Here is a 16,390-nt window from a genome sequence, read left to right on the forward strand (position 1 = left end):
TATGCAAACATCTAAAACTGAAGAAGCAAAAAGAAAAAAGACAGACAAAAAAAGCAGAACAGAATATTCAAGAACTGTGGACCAACTACAAAACATATAACCTAAACAAAACAGAATACCAAAAGAAGAGAGAAAGGAACAGAAGAAATATCTGAAACAGCGACTGAGAGTTTCTCCAAATTAACACCAGACACCAAATCACAGACCCAGGAAGCTCAGAGAAGAGGCAAGATAAATGCCCCAAAAAACAATATCCAGGTAATCATATTCAAAGTACAGAAAATCAAAGATAAAGATAAAAATCTTAAAAGAAGCTAGAGGGGAAAAAAACCTTATCCACGTAGAAGCAAAGACAAGAATTACATCTGACTTCTCAGAAATCATGGGATAAAGGAGAGTGATGTGAAATATTTCAAGCATTAAAAGAAAACAACAACAACAACAAAACACACACATACACACACACACAAACTCCACCACACTTGGATGTGTGGACTGCAAAATTGTCTTTCAAAAGGAGGAATAAAGACTTTCTCAAACAGACAAACATTAAGGGAATTTGTTGCCAGTAGACCTGCCTTGCAAGAAATATTAAAAAAGAAGGAAACTGACAAGCCAGAAACATGACGCTACATAAAGGAAGAACGTTAGAAAGGTAATAAGGGAAGGTTAAATAAATTTTCTTTTTCTTTTCTTTTCTTTTTTAAGATTTTATTTTATTTATTTGAGAGAAAAAGAGAGCATGCAGGAGCAGGGGGAGGGGCAGAGTGAGAAGCCGACTCCCCGCTGAGCAGGGAGCTGGCTGTGAGGCTTGATCCCAGAACCCTAAGGGCATGATCTGAGCCAAAGGCAGCCACTTAACCAACTGAGCCACACAGGCACCCCTAAACTTTCATTTTTCTTATTTATAAGTGATCCAACAGACAATAATTTGTTCAAAATAATAAAAGCAACAATGTATTTAAGTGTGTGTGTGTGTGTGTGTGTGTGTGTATTTATACATGATTATGTATGCCTGAAATGAATGACAGCAATGATATAGGGATGAGAGGGAGGAATTAGGAATTTTTTATTTGCGGTACTTGTACTATCTGTGAAGCAATCCAGTATTATTTTAAAGTAGACCTAGATTAGTTGTAAATGTATATTGCAAACTGCAGGGCAACCACCAAAAAAAAGGCTTAAAAAATTGATATGCTACAAAAGGAGAGAAAATGGCATTGTGTAAGATGCTCAGAGTATAGAGAAACAGACATTCCCCCATGGGAAAATGATATAAACAAAATTACAGAAAACATGAATCTTTCCAGTAGAGTATTGGATAAATTATGGAACCACAGAATTATTCACTAGAAACGTATACATACTTATATATTAAAAGCATCAAGATATGAGGCAGCTGGGTGACTCAGCCAGTTAGCATCTGCCTTTGGCTTAGGTCATGATCCCAGGGTTCTGGGATCAAGCGCCTGCACTGGGCTCCCTGCTCAGCCAGGAGCCTATTTTCCCCTCTTCCTCTCCCCATCGCCCTGCTTGTGCTCTCTCTCTTATGAATAAAATCTTTTTTTTAAAAAAAGCACCAAGATATGTTAAGTGGAAAGTATTCTGCAAAACAATATATTAGAAATCTCTCCTACATAATTGTTTAAAATGATGAGAGAGGGAGAGAGAGTGGGGGTGGGAGGTACATGGACAAACAGAATGGACTATGAAGCCACAGTCCAAATTGTCAGCAGTGGTTCTTTCTGGCAAGAGCAACAGGACTTAGAGTAAATGGAAAGGGAGTATCTGTCTTGATTATTATATAAAATCTTTCTATATATACATTGCAATGAGAATCTCTAGACATAATATTTATGCAAACGCTTTTTTTAAAGAAAAAGTGAAGCAAGAAAGTATTCAGAATATAGTGGTGTCTTTCCATAAAACCAAGAAAGTGGTTGCTAGCTTGTCTCAGTCACCACCAAAACTATTTCAACCAAATTACTTCAAATAGGAACTTGAGATCCACCATTAACAATTTTAATTTATAGTGCCAATTAAGGAGCAATTTGATTTCCAACTACACTGTCACACAAATAGTTTAGATTGGCCTGTGAACAAACCAAGGATCCAACAGAATTTTGGAGCTATCTGGCCCCTCATTTTATACACGAGGAAACTGAGAACAAAGAGACTTGTCCTAAAACAAACAACTAATTTCATCACTGTTAAAAGAGGAAAGAACTCAACCTTCTTGCTCCTTGTCCAGGCCTCTGGTAAATTCAATTTATTTCTTCTAACTAATTTATAAATATCATCTGTGGTTCTTGAAAATTCCCAAGTGGTTCCGGAAAATATTCGTTTTCCAATCCCATTTCCAAATCACCTGATTAAAAAGAATTCCACATTTTCAGGTTGGATACAGTAGAGAATTCACAGAACTCAGCATGGTGAAGGAATTTAGAAACTGTTTGTCTAACATAGAAAGAAAGAAAGAAAGAAAGAAAGAAAAAGAAAGAAAGAAAGAAAGAAAGAAAGAAAGAAAGAAAGAAAGAAAGAAAGAAAGAAAGAAAAGGAAAGGAAAGGAAAGGAAAGGAAAGGAAAGAAAAGAAAAAGAGAGAGAAAGAAAAAGGGAAGGAAGAAAACTTAAGTAACTTGCTACATCCAATGAGTCAGACACAGTCCAGAGTGGAACCCAACTTTGCTAACCCCCAGGAGAGTAGACCCCTGTTAGGGGAAATCAGAAGGGGAGACAAACCATGAGAGACTATGGACTCTGAGAAACAAACTGAGGGTTTTGGAGGGGAGGAGCATGGAAGGTTGGGTGAGCCTGGTGGTGGGTATTGTGGAGGCCACGTATTGCATGGAGCACTGGGTGTAGTACATAGGTAATGAATTTTGGAACAATGAAAAGAAATAAAATAAAATGGGGGAAAAAAGGCACTATGATCCTACAAAAAGAATACATACTAACTGGGTGACATTGGGCAAGTCATTAAACTTCAAAACTAAGTTTCTTTAAATATTAAATAAACAGGATCAATCAGGTGAGCTCTGAAGTTTCTTACTTATATCCATGATTCTGGAATTTTTAAGATAGGATTCAAATGCACCATAAAATCACGGGATCCTGGTGGCAAAATGAAATACTGCAGTCCAACTCTTTGAGTAGCTTCAAAGAGCTATAGAGAAGGAGAACATAGACAACCAGCAGAGAATAGAATGGAGTTCAGGAACTCCTTGGCATGGACCCAAATCTGGAAAAGTAGAACTAGCTGGGAATCTGTGGTTTTAGATTCAGTAAAGTCCTTCAAAAAGTTGCCATGTGCCGTAATTCCACACCTACCACAGGTTCCCAGGAAGTTAACTTCTCCTGACATCTTGTTTTCACCTCTTATTATTCCTTCCCACTAATGTTCTGGGAATGCACCTAATATAGCTGGACAACTAATAACAAATTATATAAATTATACATGCTATTAGGACCAACAATTTGGTTTCCTTTAAAACAGCATTCAACAGTTGGTAATTGTTAAAACAAAAGACCTAAACAATAATACCTAAGTCTGATTCTGACATACTTGAGGATATGGTAACACGAATGTAATCAACCTATTTCTGAAAAATCATGAGAGGCAGACCTCAAAGGCCTGTTTCTAACTCATTCCTCAGCTCACATTTTGCTATTAGGCAATTCTTGCTAGCATGCATATAATTAATACCATTACTTAAGTCTTCATAACCTCAGTTCAAATAACTGTAAGAAAGCACCTCTACAAAATCTCTTCATATTGAATTCTTTTCCTACAGTTATTCACTCTGTTCTTCCTTCAGATATACCCAATTCTTTCCTACCCATCGTCTGTTTTTCTTTCTCTCTTTGCCCTAAAAATATTTACTGATAGGGCATAATACTTACTAAAGGCCTGAACAATAATGAAATACAGTCTTACCCCATCCCCAGAAGCTTCCATTGATCTCATCAGTTGTATGCTTATCTAGTTGATATGTTTTATCCTTTAAGCTTCTAAGTGGATTTTCATAAATTCTAAGTAGAGACACCTTTGGGATAAAATATGTTTTGAGTAGGTAAATCCTAAATTTGGGCAGGATAAACGGTTTAGAGCTCCCTACGAGTACCCTAAAGGTAAGACTGGGGATAGGGTGCCACTGAACACGTTGGCACTGGTGGGAAAACCAAGGAGGAAAGAACTGATCACTGGCATAGGTTTCTGTCCCTTTTTCCAAGCTGGCGAGGGTAGAGGGAAAAAAAGGAGACAAATAAAAAAGGCTGAGCTAGATCTGGAGGATCCAAGAATGGATGAGGCCTCAAGACACAGAAAGCTAGGTAGGGAAGTTCCCCATTCCCATTCCACACCTCAGGACAGTAAGATGCTCTAGAAGTAAAGCAGAAAAACTAGGCTGATATACTTGGGCAATGAGGACTTGACATTCTCACTGATTATTCCAGAAGTTTCAGACCATCTGATTCTACTACCACTAGCATCTACTGTCAGTGGATGCTATGTGTACTAAGAAAATCACAGGCTACAACAAGACCATGGACACCACAGTGAACTCAGCAGTAGTAGAAGCCAGTAACCCATAAGGAGGTGAAGACAAGTCCCATTTCAGCAGAAGCCAACAGTAGGAGGAGGGGGACCGTGTACCAGATGGTCCCCCCCCCAACAATGACAAATAAGCTTCCTTGAATCCCACTGCCACCCAGCAGAGAGGGAAAAGTGGCAAACAAATATAAAGTGCCATGTATAAAGAGACTAGGCTTACATGGAAGGAACTAGCAAAATGAAGGCACTAAACTGAGTTAAGATAAACACTTACAAAAAGGCACCTTTCCTGCGATTTCCAGCGTGGGCTGGGAAGGAGAGACAGTATGGGTGTGGACCTCTGGTGAAGTCTGCCCCAGCCACATGCCCAGAACACAGTCCCTCTGTGACTCTAAAGCCTAAGTCTGGGCCTGGCAATACATCCCCTGCAGCTGCACAGGACTCCCTTGGCATGGCCCCACACACCCTGCATGTAGCCCCTGTGGCCCAGAGAGTCAAAGACCAAGCAGTCAGTCCCTCTACAAGCCCTCTGTGGCCTGTGGGCTCTAAAGTCCTCTGTGTCTTCTGCCCCCACCACTGCCAGGCTCCCACTGCACACCCGGCCACTATGTACTGCTCTCTGTCTGCACTCAAGAGTAGCCTACAGTCTGAGCAGCAAATCCAGATCAGTCCCAGCCTGGCCAAACTGGTGAACTTCTCCCCTACCTGGTGGCCAAACCATACCTTCTTCAACAAGGCCTGTGCCCCTTCCAAGTATGTCCTTACTTGGACACTCTCTCAGCTCTAGAGTACCACCTAAAGTTTCTTTATATCTTACAGGTACTCTTTCCACATAGTTGACAATTCTTTATGTTAAACTTCCCCTGATTAACCCAACGTATAGTTTGTTTTTCAAGATTCTATTTATTTTTCAGAGAGAGAGAGAGCACACAAGCAGAGGGAGCAGCAGGCAGAGGAAGAAGCAGGCTCCCTGCTGAGCAAGGAGCCTGATGCAGGACTCTATCCCAGAACCCTGGGATCATGACCTGAGCCGAAGGCAGACACTTAAGCAACTGAGCCACCTAGGCGTCCCCAACATATACTTTCTATCTCCTAATTGGACCCAGAGGGCTACATCCACCTAGTCTCAAAATCTGAGTCTACCAATATTTCCACTTTCTCCATTTCCTCTCTATCCCGTGGACCATTCCCAGCCCTTCATGTCTCTTTCCTATAGAGGTGATCTTGTACAACCTTAGATCTATTTTATAAACCCTCCCCCAAAATACCATTGTCTACTTAGAAACTTATAAGGGTTCTCTACTTCCCATCAGATCAAATATGAACTTCTATGTTGAGATTTTAAGGACCTCTGTGACCTGGCCTCACCAGCCCCACTGCACATAAGGAATACTTCATGCCAGGTAAGAGTCATATAGGTGCCTAGCCCTCCTGATACCACATCCTACTGTCATGTCTGTGTTTATGCTCCTCTCTTCTCCCTCTTTTACCACTTATCCCAGAGCCTTCTGGGGCCAGTTCTAAGAGCTCCCATCCACAAATTCTTTTGGAAACAATTTCTTCCTACGCTTTTGTCTGCATTGTCCTCATCACATAATTAGCATCTCATTATACCCAGTCTTAATTCTCCAACTAGAGATACAATCTCCCAGATTAACGCTGTAATATACTTCACTAAATTATTCATGGCTATTACCCTAACTTATTTTCAACTATACTTTATTTGTCTTATACAACTTTACTACTCTTCGCATAGTGGTAAGTTCAATGTTACATGATGGGAAAAACAGACTAAGTCAAATAGTTTTAATCCTATGTAACAGTTATGGATAGGATAACTGTGAGGCTATATAAAATCTTTCTACAGGTTAGAAAAAGGCACCCCTTCCTCCAAACTGATGCAGCCTCACATCTGGTTACATAGCTTGGCAAATGGAGCCCAGGCAGGATTTCAACTCAGTCCTATACAACTGTACATGGCAGCACTGGATTCATTAACATATCACCAACTAAAAGAAGAGTCAAAGTGTATTATAAAAGAACTTTTAAAGGATGTTGTCCATTCTTTTAGTAGAATTTTATGCTACTATATATCACTCTAATCCTAGATAGTGTCTCCCAACTTGGGTATTAGATTAGTTTTATGGCAAATTTCATGTATTAGTTGCTATCTCATATAATTCTTTTCATGACCAATATTAATTGGGGGTCTAAGTCTATGCTAGGTCCTATGGAACAAATATAGTATCTGACTGGCTTACAGCTCAGTGAATCAATCTATATTGAGAAGAACATAATTTTCTCATGTTATACTTACTGATAAACTTGTTTTGCATAGTCTCCAACAGTGCTTGGTGAGCATCTTCAGCTTGTAAAGCGTGTGAACATTCTCTAGCCAGTATGGTGCGCACAAGATGCTCCCCACATCCTAGAAATAAAAGGAAACCAAGAACAGTTGAGGAAAAGCAGTGCTAAACATTCTTGTCTTATCAGCATTAAAACACCCTTAAATGCCACTTAAGAAGTAGCTGTTTTGGAGAATAATTCAGTGATGGATGAAATGACTTCTATGAGTAATCTAGAATTTTGGTAATAAGACTCAGCAGAAAATAAAGAAACAAATAACTGTCTAATATCAAAAGGAAACAGAAAAATAAAAGAAAACCTCTTTTTCATAAGACTGATTTACATGATGTAGCAATTCAGATTCTCTGCATAGGAATCTCCTAGAGTTCTGTGTCATTTCCATTATTGGGTAACTACAGAAATTCTGTTTTATAATTTATTTTTAAATTGTCCTAGTCTCCCATTTTGCCTCTGGCACTCCACACACCTGGAACCATGGGAAAAATCTACATAGCCAGGGGAAATCTAGATCTCCATCTACCTACTTTTCACTAAAATGTCCACAACACCTCAAGAGCTGTGAGGTGGACTAATAAAACAGCACCTTTCTCACCTTTTAATAGTAACTTACATAGCCTTCATGAATGAATACCCTATAATTCTTCAAAAAAAAAAAAAAAAAAAGAATGCATTTTTAAATCCCTGGAGTAAACTGGGACCATTCAGACACACTAAGGGTAGGCGTGATGGCGACGGGAAGCACTGCCTAGAATTCCATTACAATTTGTATCTGTTAAAAGTAGAAACTGCCTGCCAAAGACAAAAGAAATTTATTTATAGGTTAATAAGTTCAAATAAGAGATTTCTGAAGAAGCTGATTTTTTTTCTTAGATAAACAAAATTTAAAAGCTACTTTCATAAACACTGGAAGGGTAAACCTTTTCAAAAAAACTACTAAGTGGCAGGGCATCTGGACAGGTCAGTTGGTTAAGTGTGTCACTCTTGGTTTTGGCTCAGGTCATAATCTCATGGGTTGTAAGACCAAGTGCTGCATTGGGATCCACACTCAGTGGGAAGCCTGCTTGAACATCCTCTCCCTCTGCCCCTCCCTACTATATACATACTCTCTCTCAAATAAATAAATCTTAAAAAAAAAAATACTAAGTGCCACTTGAAATATTTATTATACATAAAATAAGTTGCATTAATTAAAATGCAAATATCCTCTTACCCAAATGAGAACAGTAGATATATAAGACCTGCTTCCTATCTCTTAAAAAATAAAATCTTGAGGGAAGCAGCTCAGCGTGGACACTGGCTGCCTAACTTGCTTACACCAAGTCCCACACACCTATACTGTCCTTCTCAGTCATGCTTGCTTCAGTCCCCATGGGACAGGCCCTCAGGTAGCAGAAACCCCTACCCACATCACATGTTCCAAACAGAGAGTTCTACAGGGCCTCTGTTCTGGTGGAGTTGATATCAGGGTCATTTCACAAGCAGACCAGAGCACACCTAGTTAAAATTCGCCACAGTCAGGCCAGGAACCAAATATTGCCCACAACAAAGGAGAGCCTCTGCAGATGACTGGCCTGAAGGACAGAGCTGCCCAAACACAACAGCACAGTGTATACAGCACACATGGGAGACACTCCCTGAAATGTCAGACCCTGAGCACTACATGACCTCTTCTTCATAAAGTCATTACTTTCAGGAGCAGGAGACATAACAGGCTTTTATAACACACAAAAGAAGGCAAGAACTTAAGACAAAATACCAAGATGGAGGAATTTATCCCAAATGAAAGAACAAGATAAAGCCACAGCCAGAGACCTAAGTGAAACAGATATAAGGAGCATTCCTGAAGGAGAATTTAAAGCAACAATCATGATACTTGCTGGGTTTGAGAAAAGAATAGAAGACATTCTATCCCTCACAACAGAGATAAAGGAGTTAAAAAAGAATTAATGAGAGATGAAGAATGCAATAAATAAGACTGTAAATAGGCACGGTGCAAAGAATAGTAGGCTGGAAAAGGCAGAGGAATGAATGAGTGATCTAGAAGACAAATAATGGAAAATAATGAAGCTGAACAAAGAGAAAAAGAATTATGCAACGTGAGAATAGACTGAGGGAACTCAGTGACTCCATCAAATATAATAAATTAATATCTGAGTCCCAGAAGAAGCAGAAAGAGAAAGGGGGCAGAAAATTTATTTCAAGAAATAACAGCAGAAAACTTTCCTAATCTGCAGAAGGAAACAGACATCCAGATCAGGAGGCACAAAGAACTCCTATTAAAGTCAACAAAAGCAGGACATATTGTAATTAAATTTGCAAAATACAGTGATAAGGGAAAAATCTTGAAAGCAATGAGACAAAAATAAGTCCTTAACTCACAAGGGACAACCCATGAGGGTAGCTGCAGATTTCTCAACAGAAACTTGGCAAGCCAGAAGAATGTGGCATGATATACTCAAAGTGCTGAATAGGAGAAATCTGCAGCTAAGAACACTCTATCCAGCAAGGCAATCATTCAAAATAAAAGGAGAGATAGAGTCTCCCTGACAAACAAAACCAAAGGAGTTTATGACCACTTAACCAGCCCCGCAAGAAATATTAAAGGGGAGTTTTTCGAGTGGAAAGGAGAGATTAAAAGTGATAAAGATAAAAAAGGATCAGAGAAAATCTCCAGAAACAATGACAAAATAAGTAATAAAATGGCAATAAATACATATCTATCAATAATTACTCTGAATGTACAGGACGCTGGGTGGCTCAGTCGGTTAAGCCGCTTCCTCCAGCTCAGGTCATGATCCCAGCCTGGGATCGAGTCCCACATCGGGCTCCTTGCTTGGCAGAGAGCCTGCTTCTCTCTCCACCTCTGCCTGCCACTCTGCCTGTTTGTGTGTGTGTTCTCTCTCTCTGACAAATGAATGAATAAATAAATAAATAAAATCTTTTTTAAAAAAATAATTACTCTGAATGTAGATGAACTAATTGCTAAATGCTAACTAAATCAAGAAGCGTAGGGTATCAGGATGGATAAGAAAACAAGACCCATCTATATGCTGCCTACAAGAGACTAGATTTAGACCTAAAGACACCTGCAAATTGAAAGTGAGGGGGTGGAGAAATACTTAATATGCAAATAGGTGTTAAAAGAAAGCCAGAATAGCAAAAACTTATATTGGACAAACTAGACTTTTCTGTTCTTGTACTGTTTTTTGTCTTTATATTTTTTTAATTTTTTCAAAGATTCTGTTTATTTATTTGAGAGAGAGAAAGAGCAAGCACAAGCAGGGGGAGCAGCAAGCAGAGGAAGAGGGAGAAACTCAACAGGGAGCCAGATGTAGGTCTTGATCCCAGGATCCTGGGATCATGACCCAAGCCAAAAGCAGACGTTTAACCAACTGAGCCACCCAGGGGCCCCATATGGTGTGTGTGTGTGTGTGTGTGTGTGTTTTAAGATTTCATTTATTTTAGAGAGATCACGCACAAGCAGGGGGAGGAACAGAGGGAAAGGAAGAGGGAGAACCTCAAGTAGACTCCCTGCTGAGTATGGAGCCCAGCATAAAGCTGTATCTCCCGAGCCAAAATCAAGAGTTGGACACCCAACTGACTGAGCTACTCAGGTGCCCCTGTTCTTGTATTATTTTTATCCTGCTTTGGTATCAGGATAGTATGGATCTCATGGAATAATTCTGAATATGTTCCCTCTATACCACTGTTTGTAAGATTTTGATAAAGATTATGCTGGAAGATTCTTGATTCCTAATTCAACTTTCATTCTTGTTATTGGTCTAAAAAGATTTCCTACTTCTTGGATTTAAGATTCATGATGAATCTTAGTAACCTGTGCATTTTTTGGAATTATCTGGGGTTTTTTTCTAAGTTAATTGATTTGTTGGTGTAAAATTGTATATAGTAATCTGTTATCATACTACAGTATTTCTGTGGTTATCTGCTGTATTGTTTTCTATTTCTCATTTTGGCTTTTGAGTCTTCTCTCTTTTTCTTCTTAGTTAATGTAATTAAAGCATTGCCAATTTGGGTTGTGTTTTTTTTTTAACTAGTCATTACTTTCAGTGTTATGTTATTGTATAGTCTGGTCTCTGTTTTACTTAAAATTTCTGGGTTTTCTTTATTTCTTTCCTCTACTAATTTTCAGCTAAGTTTCTTTTTTCTAGCTCCTTGTCTAATATTATTTGAATTTTTTTCTTAATACAAGAATTTATAGCATAAATTTCACTCTAACATCTGCTTTTGCAGCATCCCATGAGTTTTGGAGTATTATGTTTTCTTTTCTTTTGTTTTGAGGCATATTTTGATTTGCCATTTGATTTCCTATTTGCCCATTGCTTGTGCAATAGTGTGTTGATATTTACATATTAAATATTTAATATTTACCCTGTAGATTTTTCAACTTTGTTTTATTGTTGATCTTCAGTTTTTTACCACTGTGGTTGGAAACTATAGTTGGTATGTTTTCAGTCTTCTTAAACTTATAATATTTGTTATGTCTCTTTTTATGTGATTTAACCAGGGGATTTCTTTTGCATATACCTGAAGAAAATGTGTATTCTATTTTTCTTGGATGGAATGTTTTATATCTATCTTTTAGAACCACATATTCTGAAGTATGCTTCAAGTAAAAAATGTTCTTGTTGAGAAAAAAAATTAAAAGCTGACCTTCAAAAAATCCTGCCAAAGGTATTCCATTAGTTTATTAGAAATTAAGTTCTACATTAATTCACAGAATGAGCAAAGGGTATCAAAGGATCTGAGCACCTACTGAGACTAAAGGAGAAGTATGATTCAACTTATAGTCAAAAAATTCACACTGAAAGAAGGAGCATCTCTACCATCCACTCAGATTCTCCCACAGGTCCAGAGACAACGTAATGTTTTCTCATATTACTAAACTGCACACACACACACACACACACACACACACCCCACTGGTAAAGGTTCTTAGCAATCAAAAAGAAATGTGGGCTACAATTATCAAATGGAAGAACCTCTCTTAAATAATGTTTACAAATTTTTTAATTTATGAAACATAACACAAACTGCTATAACACACAATTCTGTTTAGCTGGCATGTATTGTGCCAGGCGTTAGGCACAATAATCACCCTAAAAAATATTATCTATAACTATAAATCATTGTTAAGCCTTTCATATCAGGAATTGGCCCTTCATATGTACACCTCTCCTTCCCATTCTCTCCCTCCCTTCATGTCCTCCCTCAATATATACATGCACAGATGCATATATACCTATGTGCATATTATGAATACACATACAATACATACTCATTTTCAAAAATACAAACCATCCAAAAAGCATGAAAGTAACCATAAGAGACTCTTAATCTTAGGAAACAAACTGAGGGCTGCTGGAGGAGTGGGGAGTAGGGGATGGGGTAGGGGAGGGTATGTGTAGTAATGAGCACTGGGTATTATAGAAGACTGATGAATCATCAGACCTGTACCCCTGAAACATATAATATATGTTAATTAATTGAATTTAAATTTAAAAAATAAATTTTTTTAAAAGTGTGAAAGTTTTTTTAAAAAAATCACTTCATAGTTTGGGGCAACTGGGTGGCTCAGTAGGTTAAGAGTCTTCTTCTCCCTCTGCCCCTCCCCTGCTCATGCTCACTGTCTCTCAAATAAATAGATAAAATCGTAAAAAAAAAAAAAAAAAAAAAGACTTGACATCTTCCCAAAAGTAACTTCCTTGTATTTTTTGGTAAAGTGTAAATATAAATATCCTTCCAGATATGAGTATCATTTTATAAGCATCTACACTTAGAAGGAAGATCTAGAAATGCAATTTGATATATAACTTTCTAAGCAGGATTGTGGTGTTTCCTATTTTGTTAAATTTTTGCAACATTATTTTTATAATTAGGAAAAAGACAGCAATAAAGCTAATAGAAAAGAAACCATTTTTGACACTTACTATGTAAAGACACTATGTAAAGCTCATGAAACTCCATAAATTTTAATTCCTTTTGTGTACATATTTGATGTTGAAGAGTGAAATGTTATACTTTAGAACAATAATAATTGTTAGGAAACTGGCATATTATAAGCTAAATGAGTGTTCAGAAGGTTATGTACACATGCCTCAAGTCAAAGAGCTAAACCACATGAAGTTAACATTACATCAATAATACACAATATGTGTCAGAGAGACTTTTCCTCCGTTGTTATACAAGAACATACAGGGTTTTCCAGTGATTGATTTTTCACCAAGAAACTTTTAAAATTATGTCTTTTATTCAGACATATATCACCTCTAACATAAGAGCGTTGACATCAAAAGCTTGTTCTCCTGCAGGTTCCAATCAAAGAAAAGTTTGACTTATGTGGTTTTACCCACAAAATTCCAAGGTTTCTTAGAATATGCTGCCAGATAGCTGAAGTGTGATTCAAAGGCAAACAGTTCCATTCATTACCCACGGATATGAAGAAATAAGCCTTTCATTGTGTCCTCCTTTTGTCCTTATTCAGGCAAGTGTGTATGTATACTCTCAGATTTTAGCAGAAAACATGAATTATACATCGAATGAGGAGCTAACAACAAACCTAGAAGAAAAGTGATATGGGCATACCTCATAGATATTGCAGGTTCAGTTCCAGACCACTGCAATAAAGTAAGTCAAATAAATGTTTTGGTTTCCCAGTGCATATGAAAGTTATGCTTACACTATACTCTAGTTTATTAAGTGTGCAATAACATTATATCTAAAAAAACAATGTACATACCTTAATTAAAAAATACTTTATTGCTAAAAAATGGTAACCATCATCTGAGCTTTCAGCAAATCATAATAACTGGCCACAGATCACCATAACAAATATAATAATAATGAAAAAGTTTGAAATATTGTGAGAATTACCAACATGTGACACAGACACAAAGTGATCAAACGCTGGGGGGAAAATGGTGCCAAGAGACTTGCTCAACACAGGGTTGTTACAATTCTTCAATTTGTTTAATAAAAAAAAAAAATGGAATATCTGTGAACCACAATAAAGTGCAGCAAAATAAAATGAGGTGTCAGTAAATATCAAGTTCTAAAAGAACTTATTTTAGCATCAGTAAGAATGACCACTGCATGGATTGAAACACACAGTGAATTCATAACTTACATTCTAAAAAACATCTGTCACCTCTGAAAATGCTATGGAACCAATTCACTATTCTGAAAACTGTTAAGTCAAAATAAAGAATCTAGCATTTCTCTGTCCTTCCTATAGGAACTATAGAGCACAGTAACAACAGTCTATGAAGGAAAATCTTTACCATAGAAGTATCTCAACTAATAAATGAAAAAGAATTAAACAGAATTAGAATATAATCATTTGTAACCTATAATGTGATAACTGACATAGGCAACAATCATCAATAGCTCTTAATACCACAAAAAGACACAACCAGATATTAAATATCACTTGATAAAATTACAATGTTGTAGTTTTGCCCCACACCAAAAAATTTATACCTGAATCTGAACAAGCCTCTAAATTCAATGACCAATTTCCACAAATAAAGAGCATTTGCAAAAAACCTATAGTTAACATCATACTCAATGGTGAAAACCTGAATTGTTTCTCCCTAAGATCAGAAACAAGGTAATGATGCCTGTTTTTATCACTCCTATTCAACAATATTCTAGAAGTTCAAGCCACTGCAATAAGGCAAGAAAAAGAATTAAAAGGCATAAAGATCAGAAAGAAAGAAGCAAAACTGCTTTGCAGATAACGTAACTGTTTATGTAAAATCCAAGGGAATATACAAAACAACTACCAGAGATATCTCTCCAGGTTCTTCCTATCTTGTTAGTAGTCTAGGGCAAAGGTGGGCAACAGACAGCTACTTGGTACTTACCAGTCCCCAGAATGTTGACTCGATTTTCATTTCTTTTCCCATCTACTCACTCACCAGATTGTTGCTAAGCACCCACTTGGTGCTAGGCCCAGAGTGCACAGCAGTTGGCAGGGCCACTGTTGTATAATGTCAGATCTCCCCAGTGGTTTTGGACCCCTACTTAACTACTGAGTATTCAGTCAACTGTCATTCTGGCCAGTCCAGATGCCATGCCTTCATTGTGTATCTTACAGATCAACTGTGAGGATTTAAATGAGAACCCTGGACTCATCAGGAACCCTGGTCATTCCCATAGCCCACTATGAGTCACTCTCCATGGCCCAGTCATCTCCCACTATTCCCAACCCTAAGCCCAGTCTCAGCTCACTCCTTCCCAAGTGTGCTTCCTGTTTCTGAGACTCCAGTATGCCCCACACTCAAAGACTTCAGAATTATAATATGTCTCCTCTCTTGCGAGAATCATAATACATCTCTTCTCTTGTGGGGATCCTTAACCTTTCAAAACTCACAACAAAGATGAATTCACAATAAAAAATTACAAACCATACATGTGTGTACATGCACATGCATGCATGCACACCCACACACTTATAAGATGGAATGAGGAGATGTAAAAATAGGATTATCAAACAAAGAAGTGGTACTAGAAAAGATGGGGACAATCATATTGTTAAAAAGATAAAGTATTTTAGGTTTTATGGTCTACATATCTCTGTCAAATATTCTTCTTTTATTTTTATAATGACCCTTTGAAAATTTAAAAATCATTCTTAGCTCATGGGCTGTACAACTATAGGCCACAGGCCAGATTTGGCCCACAGGTTGTAATTTGACTATCCCTGTAATAGAAAAATTTGTAGTACAAAGATTAAAAAGAAGAGAGATCATAAATTTAAAAAACAGAGCAATCTGGTAGCAGGTCCCCAGGGGAGGTGTGCAGATTTTTCAAGGCACCAAATTAGAAGAAAATTGTTTGAAACTCAATGAAGAGAGAGAAATAAAATGTATACCTATGGCGGGGGGGGGGGGAGCCTAAAAAGCACCCTAGAATGAAAAAGAGAAGGAAAACAAGGCATTAAGAAGCCTAGAGTATAAAATGAGAATATCTAGCAGATTAATAGGCATTTTGAAATTGAGAAAAGAATGGGGTGAGGGAGTACTAATATATTTGAAGAGAAAATGAGTAAGAGTTTCCAGAATTTAAGATACAAGGAAATTCTTAAATTGAAGATGCATACAGTGTTCGAAAGATAAGTAACAACAAACACATCCTTAGGTATACCATAGTGAAACTCTGAACCAAAGATAGTCATAGGGTGCCTGGGTGGCTCAGCTGGTTAAGCATCTGCTATCAGCTCAGGTCATGATCTCAGGGTCCTGGGATCGAGCCCCATGTTGGGCTCCCTGCTCAGTGAGGAGTCTGCTTCTCCCTCTCCCTTTATCCACCCCCAACTCATGCTTTCTAAATCTCTCTCTCAAATAAATAAATAAAATCTTTTTTAAAAAATAAAAAATAAAAAAATAAAAATAAAAACTGATCATAAAGAAAAGAGGGATCACCTACAAAGAAATTAAAAATTTAACTGATAC

The 16,390-nt window shown here is 37.6% G+C and overlaps 1 protein-coding gene across 3 annotated transcripts in view; it reads right to left on the reverse strand.

The window, feature by feature from the left end:
- The window catches only part of TASP1 (taspase 1), a 276,089-nt gene that overhangs the window by 99,070 nt on the left and 160,629 nt on the right, over positions 1–16,390 (reverse strand). For all 3 annotated transcript variants that reach the window (XR_013967338.1, XM_080812603.1, XM_080812604.1), the window contains one exon: positions 6,868–6,978. Coding sequence is in view for 2 of the 3 variants with exons in the window: in XM_080812603.1 (XP_080668729.1) it covers positions 6,868–6,978 (111 nt within the window). In the remaining variant the exon portion in view is untranslated. The remainder of the gene's footprint in view (positions 1–6,867; positions 6,979–16,390) is intronic.

The sequence above is a fragment of the Martes martes genome (assembly GCF_963455335.1).
Source record: "Martes martes genome assembly, chromosome: 9".
Lineage (NCBI taxonomy): Eukaryota > Metazoa > Chordata > Mammalia > Carnivora > Mustelidae > Martes > Martes martes.